The following is a 17,896-nucleotide window of genomic DNA, read 5'->3' as shown; positions in this document are numbered from 1 at the left end:
TTAATATTCTTTTGTTTTTCTTTACACCACATGTGTCAAACACAAGGCCCGCGGGCCAAATCCAGCCCGCCAGGCCTTGCAAGGTGGCCCGCACCGCGCTGTCATCACTGCACTCCGCTGTCAGTTTATGACATTGTCAGTTTATGACTGTTCAGTAAACCATTCGGCCCGCGATTTAGGCTGGATTTTAGATTTTGGCCCCTTCTCTGATTGAGTTCGACACCTCTACTTTACACCATCTTCCTCAAAAATGTTTTTTCATATATCTTTTTGATATTTTATCCAATTATTTTTGTTTTCTAAGCTACCAAGTATTTGGTCAGTTTCATATCACTCCTTACAAATTAAAACAACATTGTTGCCAAATTGCAGTGCTGCTTTCAATAAATAAAAATTAAGATTGAAAACTAAGAATATAAGCAAATAAAAATTCTGTTCCCGCCGAAACCGGTTTGGCTCAGTGGATAGATCGTCGGCCTGTGGACTGAAAGGTCCCAGGTTCGATTCCGGTCAAGGGCATGTACCTTGGTTGTGGGCACATCCCCAGTGGGGGGTGTGCAAGAGGCAGCTGATCGATGATTCTCTCTCATTGATGTCTCTAACTCTCTCTGTTTCTATCCCTCTCTCTGTAAAAAATCAATAAAATATATATATTTTTAAAAATTCTGTTCCCTGCATTTTCTGTATCTGTATCTTTATTGTTGAAAGAATTACCAGTGTCTTCCTCTTTACCCCTTTAAACTCCTACCTCCCCACTCCAGCACCCTCACCAGACCTTTACCATACTATTGTTTGTGTCCATGGGTTATGTATATATGCATATAAATTCTTTAGTTAATTTCTTCACAGGCTCTCCTCTGAGAATTATCAGTCTGTTGCATGCTTCTATCTCTTGAGTCTATTTTGTTGGTTAGTTTATGTTGTTCGTTAGATTCCACATGTAAGTGAAATCATGTGATATTTGTCTTTCTCTGACTGGCTTATTTCTCTTAGCACAATACTCTCCAGGTCCCTCCATATTGTTTCAAAGGGTAAGAGGTTCTTCTTTTTTATAACTGCATAGTATTCCATTGTGTAATTGTATCACAAATTCTTTATCCGCTCAGTTACTGATGGACATTTGGGCTGTTTCCAGACCTTAGCTAGCCTGGTCTGTTCAATCAAAATGTAATATGCTAATGATATGCTAAGGCCGCTCAACCAATTGCTGTGATGTGTACTGACCACAAAGGGCAGCTGCTCCAACTGGTAGGTTACCTTGCTGCTGGGGTCCAGCCAATTGGGGACTGAGTGAGGTGGGCCAGACACACCCTGGTGCCCTCCTACATCCCTCCCCGGCTCCTGTCATCCACCGGTGGGGTCCCTTTGCTGGCTGAGCCCTCTCGCAATCTAGGACCCCAGGGCGGGTGTCAGAGAGCCAGTTTCTGCCCAATCCTGCAGGCCAGGTCAAGGGACCCCACTGATGCATGAATTAGTGCACCATGCCTCTAGTTGTATATAACACTGCTATGAACATAGAGGTTCATATATTCTTTCTGATTGATGCTTCGGATTCTTCGAATATATTCCTAGAAGTGGGATTACTGGGTCAAATGGCAGTTCCATTTTTAATTTTTTTTAAGAAACTCTATAAACTCTATAAAGAAACTCCATAGTGGTTGTACCAGTCTGTATTCCCACCAACAGTGTACTAGGGTTCCTTTTTCTCCACATCCTCACCAGCACTTGTTGGTTTATTTATTTTATTTTTTTTAAATATATTTTATTGATTATTTTTACAGAGAGGAAGGGAGAGCGATAGAGAGTTAGAAACATTGATCGGCTCCCTCCTTCACACCTTCCACGGGGATGTGCCCGCAACCAAGGTACATGCCCTTGACCGGACTCAAACTTGGGACATTCCAGTTCACAGGCCAGCTCTCTATCCACTGAGCCAAACTGGTTAGGGCTGTTGATTTATTGCTAATAACCATTCTGGCATGTGTGAGGTGGTACCTCATTGTCATTTTACTAGTAATTTGCATCTCTGATGATTAGTAACATTGTCATGTCTCTTGGCCATTTGTATAGAGAAATGTCTATTTAGGTCCCTTGTTCATTTTTTAATTGAATTATTTGTCTTTTGTTGAGTTGTATGAATACTTTATGAATTTTGGAAATTAACTCCTTACCAGGTGTTTCATTGGCAAATATGCTCTCCCATACAGTGAATTTCCTTTTTATTTTGATGCTGGTTACGGAAGCATTTTAGTTTGAGAAGTCCTATTTATTTTTTCCTTTCTTTTGCCCTCTCCATAGAAAATGCTATGTGAGATGTCTGATATTGTGCTGCCTGTGGTTTTACAACTTAGATTTAAGTCTGTTAGGCATTTTGAGTTCTTGTGTATGTTGTAAGTTAATGATCTAGTTTCATTTTTTGGCATTTACCTGTCCAATGCAATAGGAGATTGTCTTTACTCCATTGTATGCTCTTGCCTCCTTTGGCAAATGTGTGTGTGTGTGTGTGTGTGTGTGTGTGTGTGTGTATAAATAAATATATTTTATTGATTTTCCACAGATAAGAAGGAAGAGGGATAGAAAGCTAGAAACATTGATGAGAGAGAAACACTGCCCAGCTGCCTCCTGCACATCCCCTACTAGGGATGTGCCCGTAACCAATGTACATGCCCTTGTCTGGAATCGAACCTGGGACCCTTCAGTCCGCAGACCGACGCTCTATTCACTGAGCCAACTGGTTTCGGCAACTTTGTCAAATATTAATTGAGTGTAATGGCTTAAGTTTATTTCTGGATTTTTCTGATCTGTTCTATTGATTTATATGCTTGTTCTTGTGCCAGTACCAGGCTATTTAGATTACAGTAGCTTTGTGGTATAGTTTGATGAAACCTGTACTATGATCCCTCTAACTTTGTTATTCTTTCTCAAAATTGCTGCAGCTATTTGGGTTCTTTTTTTATTCCATATAAATTTTTGGAGTATTTGTTATAGATCTATGAAATATGCCATTGGTGTTTTAATAGGGATTTTATTTAATCTATAGATTGCTTTGGGTAGTATGTACATTTTCATTATGTTAATTCTACCAATCCATGACTATGGTATATTCTTCCCCTTGTTTATATCTACTTCTATCTCTTTTATCAACATTTTGTAGTTTTTCAAGGACAGGTCTTTTACCTCCTTGTAACATTTATTCCTAAGTATCTTATTATTTTTGTTGAAATGGTAAATGACATTGTTTTTTTTAGTTTCTGAGAGTTCATTATTGGTGTATAAAAATGCCATTGGTTTTTGGGTATAGATAGATAGGAGAATTGGTAGAATCCTATTTTCTTTACATTAGCCAGAAAACAGAGATTTAGAAAGTTTAGACACTTGACCCAACCGAAAAGAATTGAGAAATGGTGGACCTTAAAAATAATTTAAGGTTTTCTCACTGTGCAGAATATAGTCCAACACTGCTACAGTTAAATATTTTACACTTATTTCTCTCAGGTTGATTTACAATAATAATCTACTTCATGGTGATATTTACTGCTGTGTTGTTGACAATTACCTGAAAGAGAAGTTGGAGTGCTTCACTAGGCTGGAAAAAGTTTAGCTAAATTAGAAAAAAGCTTATACAACTAAATAAAAGGAAAATGAATGATCCAATTTAAAAAATGGGCAATGGACCTAAATAGAATATTTTCAAAAGAAGACAGAAGGAAGGCACATGAAAACATGCTCAAAGTCAGTAATTATCAGAGAGATGCAAATCAAAACAACAATGCGGTACCATCTCACATCTGTCAGAATAGCCAACATCAACAAATCAACAAATGACAAGTGTTGGTGAGGTTGTGGAGAAAAAGGAACCCTTGTGCACTGCTGGTGGGAATGCAGACTGGTGCAACCACTGTGGAGAATAGTATGGAGTTTCCTCAAAAAACTGAAAATGGAACTCCCATTTGACCCAGTAATCCCACTCCTAGGAATATATCCCAAGAAACTAGAAACACCAATCAGAGAGGATATATGCACCCCTATGTTCATAGCAGCACAATCTACAATAGCTAGAATCTGGAAACAGCCTAGGTGCCTGTCAGCAGATGATTGGATCAAAAACTATGGTACATCTGCACAAATGGAATACTATGCTGCCATAAAAAAGAAGGAATTCTCATCATTTGCAGCAACCTGGATAGAATTGGAGAACACCATGCTGAATGAAATAAGCCAATCAATGAAAGAGAAATACCACATGACCTCACTCATTTATGGATAATAAAGAACATTATAAACTGATGAACCAAAAGATAGATATAGAGACAGTAAAGCAACAAGCAGACTGTCAAATTACAGCAGGGAGGGTAGGGAGATCTGGGGGAGATAAGAGATCAACCGAAGGACTTGTATACATGCATATAAGTACAACCAATGGTCACAAAACTCTGGGGAGGGAGGGTATGTATGGGAGTCTGGGGCAATGTTAGAATATGTACACAAATAATAATTTAATAAAAAAATTAAAAATAGAAAACAGGTCTAAGTAAGCAAGTTTCTATCTATATATCTATATATATATAAAGCTCTTGTAGGCGCCAATTGCACACGTGTATTTCAATCTGTCATTGTCAATTGTGAATTTGGTTGACACTTCTATTATAGAGAAAGGGCGAATAGTAATACTAAAATATTTCTTCTGATTTCCTTTCAATGTGCATGAATCCGTGCAGGGCACTAGTGTGAAGAAGAATGGTGAAAGCAAGCAACCCTGCCTTGTTCCTGTTCTTAGGGGAAATGCTTGTAGTTTTTGCCCATTGAGTATGATATTGACCATAGGTTTGTCATATGTGGCCTTTATTGTGTTGGAAGTATGATCCCTCTGTTCCCACTTCGTAGAGAGTTTTTATCAAAAAATGTGTGTTGGGCCAAGCTGGTATGGCTCAGTAGATGAACTTCAAACTATGAAGCAAGAGTTCAGGGCACATGCCCAGATTGCAGGCTCAATTGCAGGCTCAGTGAGCGGCATGCAGGAGGCAGCTGATCAATGATTCTTTCATCATTGATGTGTTGTTTTTTTCTCTCTCCCTTTCCTGTCCTCTCTCTGAAATAAAATTTTTTTAAATTATTTTTTTTAATGTGTGTTTGATTCTGTGGAGTGTTTTTTTCTGTTCTATTGATATGATCATGTGATGTTTGTCTTTCAATTTGCTTATGTGATGCATCACAATTATTCATTTGTGAATATTGTATCAGTCTTGTATCCCTGGAGTAAATCCTACTTGGTCATGGTATATGCTTGTTTTCATATATTGCTGGATCCGATTCGCTAATATTTTGTTGAGGATTTTAGCATCTATGTTTGTTCATCAGGAATATCAGGAATATTGGGCTGTAATTCTCTCTCTTTATAGTGTTTTCTTTATCTGGTTTTGGAATTAGGATAATTCTTGCCTCATAAAAAGATTTAATGTGTTCCTTCCTCTTGGATTTTTTGGAATAGTTTGGTGAGGACAGGTGTTCTTTGAATATTTGGTAGAACTCTTCTATGAAGCCAACTAGGCCTGGACTATTGTTTGGTGGGAGTTTTTGTGGGGGGTTTTAATTATGGAGAGTTTTTTGTGGAGTTTTATTAATTTTTGTTTCTTTTTTATAGAGAGAGGAAAGGAGAAAAAGAGATAGAAACATTGATGGCGTGAGAATTACGGATTGGCTGCCTCCTGCATGCTGCCCACTGGGGACTGAGCCTGCAATGCAGGCACGTGCCCTGACCAGAAATCAAAGTGGCAGTCTCGTAGTGCATGGGCTGAGCCACACTGGATGGGTTGGGAGTTCTTTTTATTAAATTGCTTCAGTGTCATTGGTTGTTACCACCTATTCAGGTTTTCTGATTCTTCCTGACTGAGTTTTAGAAAATCATATTTTTATAAAAATTTGTCCATTTCATCCAGGTTGTCCAGCTTGTTTGCATATAGTTTTTACAGGTTTTTACTTATTTACGAACCTCTGTATTTCTGTTGTTACTTCACCTCTTGCATTTTATTTATTTGGATCCTCTCTCTTTGTTTTTTGATGAGTCTTGCTAAAGGTTCGTTAATCTTGTTTAACTTTTCAAAAAAACAGCTTTTTATAGAGATTCATTGATCTCTATAATTGTTTCTTTAGTCTCTCTGTCATTTATTTCCACTCTGAACTTTATTATTTTCTCCCTTCTACTTACTCTGTGGTTTTCTATTGTTCTTTTTCTAACTCTTTAAGTTGTAAGTTTAAATAGTTTTTTAGAAAATTTTTTTGTTTCTTGAGATAGGCTTCTAACTTCCCTCCCAATACCTCTTTGGTTGTGTCCTATAGACTTCGGGTTGTTTGGTGTTCATTTTCATTTGTTTCCAGGAAGTTTTTTTATTTCTTATTTGATCTCATTGGTAACCCAGTCATTATTTAATAACATGTTTTTTAGCCTCCATGTGTTTGAATGTTTTGGGGTATTTTTATTGTAGTTGATGTTTAGTATCATGCCATTGTGATACAAAAAGATGCTTGATATGATTTCAGTCTTTGTAAACTTTGATAGATTTAGTTTGTGTCCTAACATGTGGTTTATCTTTGAAAATGTCCTTTGTGCTCTTGAGAAGCATGTATATTCTGCAGCTTTATGGTGAAATGTTCAGTAAATGTCAATAAATCCATGTGATCTCCCAACAAACAAAAGCCCAGACCCAGATAGTTTCATAGCAGAGTTTTACCAGAGTTTGTCATTTAGGGCCACTGCTTCCTTGTTGATTTTTTTCTTTTTTGTCTAGAACAATAGTCAGCAAACTTCAGCTCACAAGCCGTGGTTTGCCACTCTGTTGACTAATGAATTTGCCCACCACTGTCATATACTACTCTTTACCTGTTTGCATATAATATGCCACAATTGCCTAATCCTCACAGCTTCCAATTACATGGTAACATTTAATCTAGTCAGTGGTTGGCAAAATCTCTACCTCCTGATAATTTTGTGACCAATATTAGATATATTCTTTCATCCATAATTGTTTTTAGAATATACCGGTATGTCCAAAAGACAAGGACTCTTAAAATACAACTTTAACACAATTATTATACCTAAAAATAATTGGGCATTGACCCATGAACCAGGTCACAGTTTGATTTCCAGTCAGGGCATGTGTATGGATTGTGGGCTCAATCCCCAGTAGAGGGGCATGCAGGAGGCAGCCAATCAATCATTCTCTCTTGATGTTTCTATCTCTCTCTCTCCCTTCATATCTGAAATCAATAAAAAATATTATTTAATAAATTGGGACCAATTTATTTGTAATCCGGTATCAGTGAATGTTTCAGTCTCTCTACATGTCTTATTTTTTCTTTTTCTTATTTGAATCAGAATTCACATAATACCTTGACAGTTTTTTATAATTTGTCACATCAAGATGTTTCAGATTTATTTTGTACATTTCTTGTCCAAATCTGGAACCACCCATTTTTCTAAGCCCAACTCCTTTTATAGTGGGAAATGGCAAATAGAATCTCAGCACTAGGAATGTATTTTGATAGTGGGTTGATCACTGCTGTTATTTTTATAGGTTTGTTTTGTTTTGTTTTGTTTTTTTAATCTGTTGTAAATAGCAAAACCTTCATTTGTTTTCCTTCCCTTTTTTGGGGGAGGGGGGGTGAGGGGGTCACTTCAAGTTACCCCTGCAGCTTACGCTGTGGGTGTTGCTTGGTTTGTATTTTTTTCTGTTTTTCACTTTGCGTAGTAGTTCCTTTTGCTATGCCTTCAAGTTTACTAATCTTATTCGGCAGTGCCTTATCTGCCATTTATTCCATCCAGCATGTTTTCATCTCAAAAGTTCTATTTGGGTCTCCCTTTTATATCTTCTACTAGAGGCCTGGCACATGAAATTCGTGGGGGGGGAGTAGGGGAGTCCCTCAGCCAAGCCTGCACCCTCTCTGATCTGGGACCCCCTCGAGGGATGTCCGACTGCCCTGGCCTAAATGGGCAGTTGACATTCCTCACAATCCAGGACTGCTGGCTCCCAACTGCTCACCTGCCTGCCTTCCTGATTGCACCTAACCACTTCTGCCTGTCAGCCTGATCACCCCCTAACCATTCCCATGCCAGCATGATTGATGTCTAACTGCTCTCCTGCCAGCCTGTTTGCTCCCAACTTTCCTCCTCTGCTGGCCTGGTCACCCGTAACTGTCCTCCCCTGCAGGGTTGATGACCCACAACTGCCCTCCCTTGCAGGCCTGGTCCCTCCCAGTTGCCCTCCCCTGCTGGCCATCTTGTGTCCACATAAGGACAAGATCTTTGACCACATGGGCATAGCCATATTGTGTATTGGAGTGAGGGTCAATCTGCATATTACTCTTATTAGATAGGATAGAGGCCTGGTGGGGGCCAGCTGGTTTGCCCTGAAGGCTGTTTCGGATCAGGGTGGGGTTCCCTTGGGGCGTGGGGTGGCCTGATCCAGGGGCATGTGGTGGTTTGCAGATGAGCCACACCCTTTGGCGACCCAAGCAGAGGCCCTGGTATCTGGAATTTATTTACCTTCTACAGTTGAATCTTTGTAGCCTGGAGTGGAGCCAAACCTCCTGCTTGCTCCCTGGCTGCCGCCATTTCTGTTTGGATTTGTTTACCTAATGTAATTGAAACTTTGTAGCCTTGAGTGGAGGCTGCACTGGCTAGGGCAGGCGGAAAGCTTGGCTTCTTCCATTGCCAGAGAAACCCAAGCCTCCCTCCTGCTCTCTGTGGCCGCAGCCATCATGGTTGATGTTAATTTGCATACTCACTCTAATTGGCTGGTAGGCATGTCTTGTGGGTGTAGTGGAGGTATGGTCAATTTGCATATTGCTCTTATTACATAGGATTTCTGCGCTTTTAAATATATAGAATATAGTTATCATTTTTTTAATGTTCTTGTCTATTAATCCTGATTGCTGTTACAGTTTTGGGTCAGTTTGCTGCCTGGTAATCTTTGAGACATTGTGATTTTTATTTATTTATTTTTTTTTTTACCTGAATTTTTTTTAATATATTTTATTGATTTTTTTTACAGAGAGGAAGGGAGAGGGATAGAGCTAGAAACATCGATCAGCTGCCTCCTGCACACCCCCCACTGGGTATGTGACCGGAGTTGAACCTTGGACCTTTGAATACACAGCCCAACACTCTATCTACTGAGCCAAACCAGTTAGAGTTCTTTATTTTATTTTTTTTTAATGTATTTTTATTTCAGAGAGGAAGGGAGAGGGAGAGATAAAAACATCAATGATGAGAGAGAACCATTGATCAGCTGCCTCCTGTTCACCCCTATTAGGGATTGAGCCCACAACGTGGGCATATTTCCTTGGCTGTAATCGAACCCATGACCCTTCAGTCTGCAAGCTGACACACTATCCATTGAGCCAAACTGGCTGGGTCTGTCAAATACTTTTTATTCCTATAAATCTTGAGCTTTGTTCTGGGAAGCAATTATTTTACTTGGAAATAGTTTGATCTTTTTCAGATTTTACTTTTATGACTTGTTAGATGGATCCAGAGCAGTGTTTAGTCTTGGACTATGATATTTAATACTATATTAGTTTTGGATATACAACATAATGATAATATGCAGAACAGTATCATCTTATAACTAGAAGTTCGTACCTTTTGACCACCTTCACTTATTTCCTCTACCCTCACCTCTGGCAACAATCAATCTGTTCTTCTTATCTATAAATTTGGGGAGTTTTTGTTTTTTAGATTCCACATATGATTGAAATCTAGTATTTGTCTCTCTGCCTGACACTTTCCACTTAGCATATTGCCCTCAAGGCCTGTTCATGTTGTCACAAATGGCAAGATTTCCTTCTTTTTTATGGCTGAATAATATTCCATTGTGTATATGTACCACCTCTTCTTTATCCACTCATCCAGTTCATCCCTCAGTGAACTTTTAGCTTACTGTGTCTTGGCTGTTGTAAATAATGCTGCAATGACATGGGCTTCCAGATACCTCTGGCATGGTGTTTTCCTTTCCTTCAGATAAATATCAGAAATGTAATTTCTACAATAGATCATATGGTAATTCTAGTTTTAATTTTTTGAAGAAATTCCATGTTATTTTCCATAGTGGCTGCATCAACAGTGCACAAGAGTTCTCTTTGCTTCACATGCTCATCAGCATTTATCTCTTTCATAATAACAGTGTGTGGTAATGTCTCATTGTGTTTTGGATTTGCATTTCCCTTATTATTGTACCTGTTGGCCATCATTTTTTCATCTGAAAATTTTTCTGTTCAGACCCTCTGCTCATTTTTTAATTGGATTGGTTTCTTTTCTATTGAGTTATATAAATTTTGTTGAGAGAGAGAGAGAAACATCCATTTGTTTTTCCACTTACTTATATATTCAAATTGGTTGATTCTTGTATGTGCTCTGACAGTGATTGAACCTGCAACCTTGGCATATAGGAACGATGCTTAAAGCAACTGAGCTACCCAGCCAGGACAACTTATATATTTTAGATATTGTCCTCTTAATCTGATACTGGTTTGCAAATATTTTCTCCCCTTCCATTGATCGCTTTTGCATTTAGTTGATGGTTTCCTTTGATGTGCAGATTTTTAGTTAGATATAGTCCCATGTGTTTATTTTTGCTTTTGATGTCAAATCCAAAAAAAATCTTTGCCAAGACCAATGTCAAAGAGGTATCCCCTATATTTTCTTCTAGGAGTTTTATGGTTTTAGGTCTTAAGTAAGGTTTCAATTATTTTAAGTTGATTTTGTGTTCATTGGTCTTTGCATGTGGCTGTCCAGTTTTCCCAACACCATGTATTGAAGAGACTTTCCTTTCTCCATTGTATAATCTTGGCTATTCTGTCATAAATTAATTGGCCACGTATGTGAGGTTTCATTTCTGGCCCAGGAGTATGACTGAATTATGCTAGTCTTTTTAATGAGAGCACACACTGTTGGTGCCCCAGGGAATGCTGGGCACTATTTCCTCTGATCCTTCCAGGTGTTTCCTGTCTGCCTCTAGTAGTTTCCTCATCTATCTATTCTGATTAATGCACTGCTAAATATTTGAGGGGATCCCTCTACAATCTCCAGGCTTCACTTTTTCTGCAACTCTCTCCTCTGGTATCTTGTTCTCTGGACTATAGCTGCCTTAGTCTCTCAAGACTCAGCTCCATATGTTTACCTTAAGGGGTCTTCCTGGAAAAATCTGGAGGCAGTAAGATGGAACAACCGTAGGCTTCAGCTCATTTACTTACCTTCTCTCAGAGATCACCGACTTCATTGCCTGATGTCCACGGTCTGAAAATCTGTTATTTTATGTATTTTGTCTGTTTTTGTGTTGTCATTTCAAGCAAGGGGGTAAATCCAGTTCCTGTTACTCCACCTTGGCTAAAACAGAAGTTTCTAGTTGTACATTTAACTCCAACCAGTTTTCCAAAGTTATAGTACTATTTTGCATTTCTACTAACTTAATATGAGAGTTTTAATTGCTCCATATTTTCACATTTGGTTATGTTAATCTTTTTTTTATAGTCATTCTAGTGAGTTTGAATGGTATCTTATTGCAATTTAGAATACTTCTCACGGCATTAACTTTTTAATTTATTTTTCCAAAGAACCCAGGCCAGTGTTTTGTCCCTTAATTTGAATTTGTCTAATTGTTTCCTCATAGTTAAATTGAGGTTAAATCATTTTTGTCAGGCGTACGAGTGGATGATGTTTTGTTCTTCTCAGAGGACAATGATGGGAACTTGTGCCTCATCATTGACGGTGATAAGTGTGCTCAGTAGGTTATGGCAGTGTTTTCCAGATTTCCCTGATTAAAAGTACCTTTTTCCTTTTATAATTAATAAACAATCTTTAAGGTGATATTGTGTCAGATTTCCCAACAGTTTTTCATTCAGTAATTTTAGTATTCATTCATTCTTACCTGAATCAGTTATTACAGTCATTGTAAAATGGTGGCTTTCTATTTCTGTCATACTTTGTATGTTTATTACTTGACTTTTTCTCTAAAAGAGATATTTCCTGTCTCCCAATATACACTTATTATAATATTCATTTGGACTCATTCTGTTTTTATAAATTAATTCATAACTTCACTCATTAAGATATTCTCAACTTTGGTTAATGATATCTTCTTCAAGCTGATTTGTTTATTCTTTTTTTTTCCAGTTTTTTAAAAATAAATCTTTATTGTTCAGATTATTGCAGTTCCTCTTTTACCCACCATAGCTCCCCTTTACCCGGTTCCCACCCCACCCTCTGCCCTTAAACCATCTTCCCCTCACTGTCCTCATCCATAGGTGTATGATTTTTGTCCAGTCTCTTTCCGCACCCCTACACCCTTCTCCCCCCAAGAATTTTAAGTCCACTCCCTTTCTATGCCTCTGATTCTGTTACATTCACCAGTTTATTCTGTTCATCAGATTTTTTTATTCACTTGATTTTTAGATTCACTAGTTGTAGATATGTATTTGTTGTCACTTTGTTGTTCATAATTTTTATATATACCTTTTTCTTATTCATTGTCTTCTTAAAGAATACCCTTCAGCATTTCATATAATCATGGTTTGGTGATGATGAACTCCTTTAGCTTTTTCTTATCTGTGAAGCTCTTTATCTAACCTTCAATTCTTTTTTTTTTTTTTTTTTAATAGATTTGTATTGATTTTTCACAGAGAGGAAGAGAGAGGAAATAGAGAGTTAGAAACATCAATGAGAGAGAATCATTCATTAGCTGCTGCTTGCACATCCCCTACTGGGGATGTGCCCGCAACCCAGGTATATGTCCTTGACCGGAATCGAACCCAGGAGGACCCTTCAGTCCGCAGGCCAACACTCTATCCACTGAGCCAAACGGTTTTGGCTGACCTTCAATTCTAAATGATAGCTTTGCTCTCATTGATTGTAGGTTCTTGCTGTTCATCACTTTGAATATTTCTTGCCACTCCCTTCTGGCCTATATAGCTTCTATTGAGAAATCAGCCAATAATCGTATGGGTACTCCCTTGTAGGTAACTAACTGTTTTTATCTTGTTGCTTTTAAGATTCTCTATTTTTTGCCCTTGGCATTTTATTTATTTATTTATTTATTTTTTAAATGAATCTTTATTGTTCATATTATTACAAAAGTTCCTCATTTTTTCCCCCCTCCACTAGGTTCCCACTCCACCCTCTGCCCTTTCCCCACCCCCCATTGTCCTCATCCATAGGTATGCCCTTAGCATTTTAATTATGATGTGTCTTGGTGTGGTCCTCTTTGGATTCCTTTTGTTTGGGTTTCTCTGTGCTTCCTGGACTTCTACCATGTTTCCCCGAAAAATAAGACCTAGCGCATGGAAAGATAAAACATCCCTGAAAATAAGACCTACCACAACTTTGGGAGAAAAAATTAATATAAGACACTGTCTTATTTTTGGGAAAACAGGGTATGTCTATTTCTTTCACCAGGTGGGGGAAGTTTTCTGTCATTTTTTCAAATAGGTTTTCAGTATCTTGCTCTCTTCTTCTGGCACCCCCATAATTTGGATATTGATATGCTTGAAGTTGTCCCAGAAGTTCCTTACACTATCTTCATATATTTGAATTCTTCTTGCTTTTTGCTTTTCTGGTTGGGTGTTTTTTGCTTCTTCGTATTTCAAATCTTTGACTTGATTCTTGGGATCCTCTAGTCTGCTATTAGATCTCTGTATATTATTCATTTCAGACATTGTATGCTTAATTTCTAATTAGTCCTTTTTCATAACCTTGAGGGTCTCGCTAAATTTATCAGCATTTCTATAAAATTCTTGAAAAACTTTATAACCTGGGTTTGAACTCTATATCCAATAGTTTGCTTTCCTCCATTTCTGTCATTTGTGACCTGTTTCTTTATTTCTGCATTTTGGCTGCTTCCCTGAGTTGAAAGAGTGGCTTTGTGTGCTAGGTGTCCTATCGGGCCCAGTAGCTCATCCTCCCCAGTTACGTGAGGTGGACTCTATTGGTGCACCCCTTTGTGGGCTGTGTGCACAATCTTGTTGTAGTTAGTCTTTGATTGCTGTTGGTATCATTGGGAGGAATTGACTGACCTCCAGGCCAATTGGCTGTGAGGATCAGTTGTGTTTAAAATGGGAGAACTTCTGTGCTGGAGACACCCTGTTGGGCAAGACTTGCTTCAGTGGGGCTTTGGTGCTCACTGAGTCTGCCCCCTGTGGATCTGAGGAGCTGTAATCTGGATGGTCCCACTCAGACCACTGGGTACACTGGCTCTTGGATTTCTAAGGAGGTGCTAATTTGGCGCCTGCCTTAGGCCACCCAGCAGGATCTATGGAGAGATCTGCAGATTCCTCTCTTTTGTTTGGGAATTGGAGGTGCACAGCTGCTGTGGGGCCTTGGGCCCTGTTTTGGATGTTCTGGGTCTCTCTGACCCAGCTGCAGTATATTAGGTAATTTTAGATTGCAAAGGGCCAGGCCATTCATATGCAAAAGCCTTTGCACACAGCTTGGGTGGGGTGGGGTCTCAGGTAATCCACAGGGCAGAGTAAACAGCATTGGCTGATCCTCAGCCCTGCCCTAAGAAGCCCCCATATCTTAGTGTCCCCCGGTAATTGCTGTAAGCACCTCTGAAAGAAAGCCACCCTCGAGTTCCACCCAATGCAGACAGTCCAGTTTCTCCCCATATGAGTCTGGGTCCCCAGAGTCTCACCTGGAATTGGAGTTCAGAGCAGTCGGGAGCTTGTGTCTTCCTTCCGATTGAGAAAGACAACCATGTCCTCATTTGCTGGCCCTTTCCGCTCTCGTGCCTCCGTACCTCTGCACTTTACTTCCACACCTCCTCTGAGTCTCAGTGTGCTTTTCTCTTTTCTTCTAGTTGTAGAATTTCCACTCAGCCAGCCTTCCTGTGGTTTTGGATGATATCCGCTTTGTCTTTTAATTGTAGTTTTGAAGTGGTCGTGTGAGGCAGCAATTTCAGATATTTATCTATGCCGCCGTCTTGGTTTCTCCTGATTTGTTTATTCTTGACATTTTTCCTGTTCGCATAGCAAGATAGTCCAGGTTCATCCTGGATTTGGCCATTTCTTCAAGGAACCAGTGTTTTCTTTAGTGGAAAATTAAAACAAAGTTTGGGCACTAGGTCATTATTACTTATGTGTGTTTTTGATTTTCCAAATTTTGTAGAAGCTTCTAGAGATAAAAGATAACATCTTGCTACTAAAATCACTGCAGTGCTCTGCATACAACCAGGCTGACAGTATTCCTTCTGTGTGTCAATGATGAGGATGCTCACACACACAGAAAACATGGTGGCACTGGAACTGAGACTAGATTTGTAAACTACAGAGCATAAAGCAAGTCAGTTTCCTATGATATTTAAAATATTGACTTTTGCATTTTAGGGGTTAAGTCTTGGTACTTTATCTTCTAGGTAAAGCAAAAAAAAAAACCAAACATATATATATACACACACACACACACACACACACACACACACACATATATATAGTTGATAAGTGGACCTGGAATTTTCCATTTCTTGGGTGTTTTCAGTAACTAAAGCATTGATTAACCTTTGGAGTTTCAGAATATTGATGGTTTTATATTTATTTATTTTTTGTCGAGCTCTTTTATCTTTTATACTGCAAGAATAATACAGTAACATTTCATTGGCTTGGAATGCATTTTTCCTCCTTAATAAACTTCTAGATATCTGCATGGTGTTTGAAGTTTTGGGGCATCATCTGCTGAAGTGGATCATCAAGTCCAATTATCAAGGGCTTCCACTGCCTTGTGTCAAAAAAATCATTCAGCAAGTATGTATCTTAGTGTTTTCTATGTGGTGATTTTTTTTTTTTTTTAATGTTCTTAAAGTGTCAGGAGTTTCCTATTTCCAATAGAGGTTTTATTTTTAAAAGTAGGCTTTTTAAATTGCTAACATTGTTTTATTCAATCCATAGGGTTCACTATATTTATTCTGTTATTAAACATTTTATCAAAACCATTTCTCCCCAGTTCATTTTCCATAGCCCTGGCCAGTTGGCTCAGTGGATAGAGCGTCAGTCCACAGACTAAAGGGTCCTGGGTTCTAGTCCAGTCAAGGGCATGCACCTTGGTTGCAGGCTCAATCCTCAGTCCTGGTTGGGGTGCCTGCAGGAGACAACCAATCAATGTTTTTCTCTATCTGTCTCTCCCATCCCCTTCCATTCTCTAAAATCAATGGGAAAATATCCTTGGGTGAGGATTAACAACAACAAAAAATTTCTATATTAATTATTAGAGTGGAATCTGTGTGCAGTTCCTGGTTTTTGGAAATTTGGAGCCCTTATTCAGAAATTCTGGTTACAAATACTAATTCTATGGTAATAAAGAATTGCTATGTCGCCCTAGCCAGTTTGGCTCAGTAGACAAAATGTCAGCCCACGGACTGAAGGGTCCCGTGTTTGATTCCATTCAAGGGCACATACCTCAGTTTGATCTCTGGCCCTGGTCTGGACATGTGCAAGAGGCACCTGATCGATGTGTCTCTCCACATTGATGTTACTCTCTCTCTTTCCCTTTCTCTCCCTCCTTCCTTCCCTCCCTCCTTTCCACTCTTTCTGAAAATCAATGGAAAAATATCCTTAGGTGAGTATTAACAAAAAAGGAGTTGCCTGGTCAAATCATTACAATCTCCTTATGTAACATAGTTCGTGGGCACTTTCTTAAATGTTTTTATTGATTTTTTTTGTGGTTTTTCTTAGAGAGAGAGAGAAACATCTACTGAGAAACATGTATCAGCTGCCTCCTGCACGCCCCCTACTGGGAATTGACCTGGCAACCTTGGGCATGTGTTCTGACAGGGAATCAAACTGGCAGCCTTTTGGTGCATGGGATGATGCTCAAGCAACTGAGCCACACTGTCCAGGTCTGTGGGCATCTCCTAGTATTATAAATACCTTTCAGTGTTCAGTAAAGTAGTTTACTGCCAAGAAAGTATTAATCCATCAAAGGGCAAATAATTTTTTACAGCGTGTATTTTGGTGGAAAGAGCTCCACACTGGGCAGCAAAAGTTCTTCATCAACAAGGAATTTGAATTATAAGATACCTAAATCTCTTTCACCACCTACTAGTACATTTCAATATTTAAAGGGCATATGTACTATTTTTTTTCTCAGTTTTTATAATGTACTTAAAAATATCTCCAAGTAGAATTCGCTTTGTAAAACTTGAAAGAACTTTATTATAAATAAGTTAAGCTCTTGCCTTCATTCATAATTCACAGTTAATCTTTGTGCTTTAAAAAAATACCTTATTCTCTGTGGAAAGCTACCACATCATTTTTATTTTTTTTTAAGTTATTATGATTTCTTCCTTCATTTGTTTGCAAGTCTCCTGCTCTGTTCCCACACAGGTGTTACAGGGTCTGGATTATTTACACAGCAAGTGCCGGATCATCCACACTGACATTAAGCCAGAAAACATCTTGTTGTCAGTGAACGAGCAGTACATCCGGAGGCTGGCTGCAGAAGCCACGGAATGGCAGCGGTCCGGAGCTCCTCCACCTTCCGGATCTGCAGGTAGATTTGTTTTGGGGACTTTGCTCTCATTAGCAGTTAATTCAATTTTCTATTTTTATTTTATTATTAGGCAGTTAAGTAAGTCACATTCATCTATAGTAATAAAAGTGTAATATACAAATTGACCTATTGGATAACAGCAGGAGACCATGCTGTGACAGGCACAGGCAAGCCAAGGCGGGTGCAATTATTTGGGGTGGGGGCAAGGGGTGCCATCACCCCACGATTGCCCCGCAAAGGGAGGCCCAGGCTAGCGGGGCAATTCATGGGGGGGCGTGGGAGAGCCCAGGCCACCCTCTGCAGGGCGATGGATTAGGGTAGGGGTGTCGAACTCAATCAGAGAAGGGGCCAAAATCTAAAATCCAGCCT

General features: G+C 39.0%; 1 protein-coding gene across 2 annotated transcripts in view; it reads left to right on the top strand.

Moving 5' to 3' along the window:
• Positions 1–17,896, top strand: part of SRPK1 (SRSF protein kinase 1) — a 77,192-nt gene that overhangs the window by 32,384 nt on the left and 26,912 nt on the right. For both annotated transcript variants that reach the window (XM_084890592.1, XM_084890593.1), the window contains exons 7-8: positions 15,677–15,783; positions 17,362–17,527. In XM_084890592.1, coding sequence (XP_084746718.1) covers positions 15,677–15,783; positions 17,362–17,527 — 273 coding nt within the window. The remainder of the gene's footprint in view (positions 1–15,676; positions 15,784–17,361; positions 17,528–17,896) is intronic.

Source organism: Pipistrellus hanaki, assembly GCF_964339955.1.
Source record: "Pipistrellus hanaki genome assembly, chromosome: 7".
NCBI lineage: Eukaryota > Metazoa > Chordata > Mammalia > Chiroptera > Vespertilionidae > Pipistrellus > Pipistrellus hanaki.
Note: the sequence above shows the minus strand (reverse complement) of the source record. Positions and strands in the feature narration are given on the sequence as shown.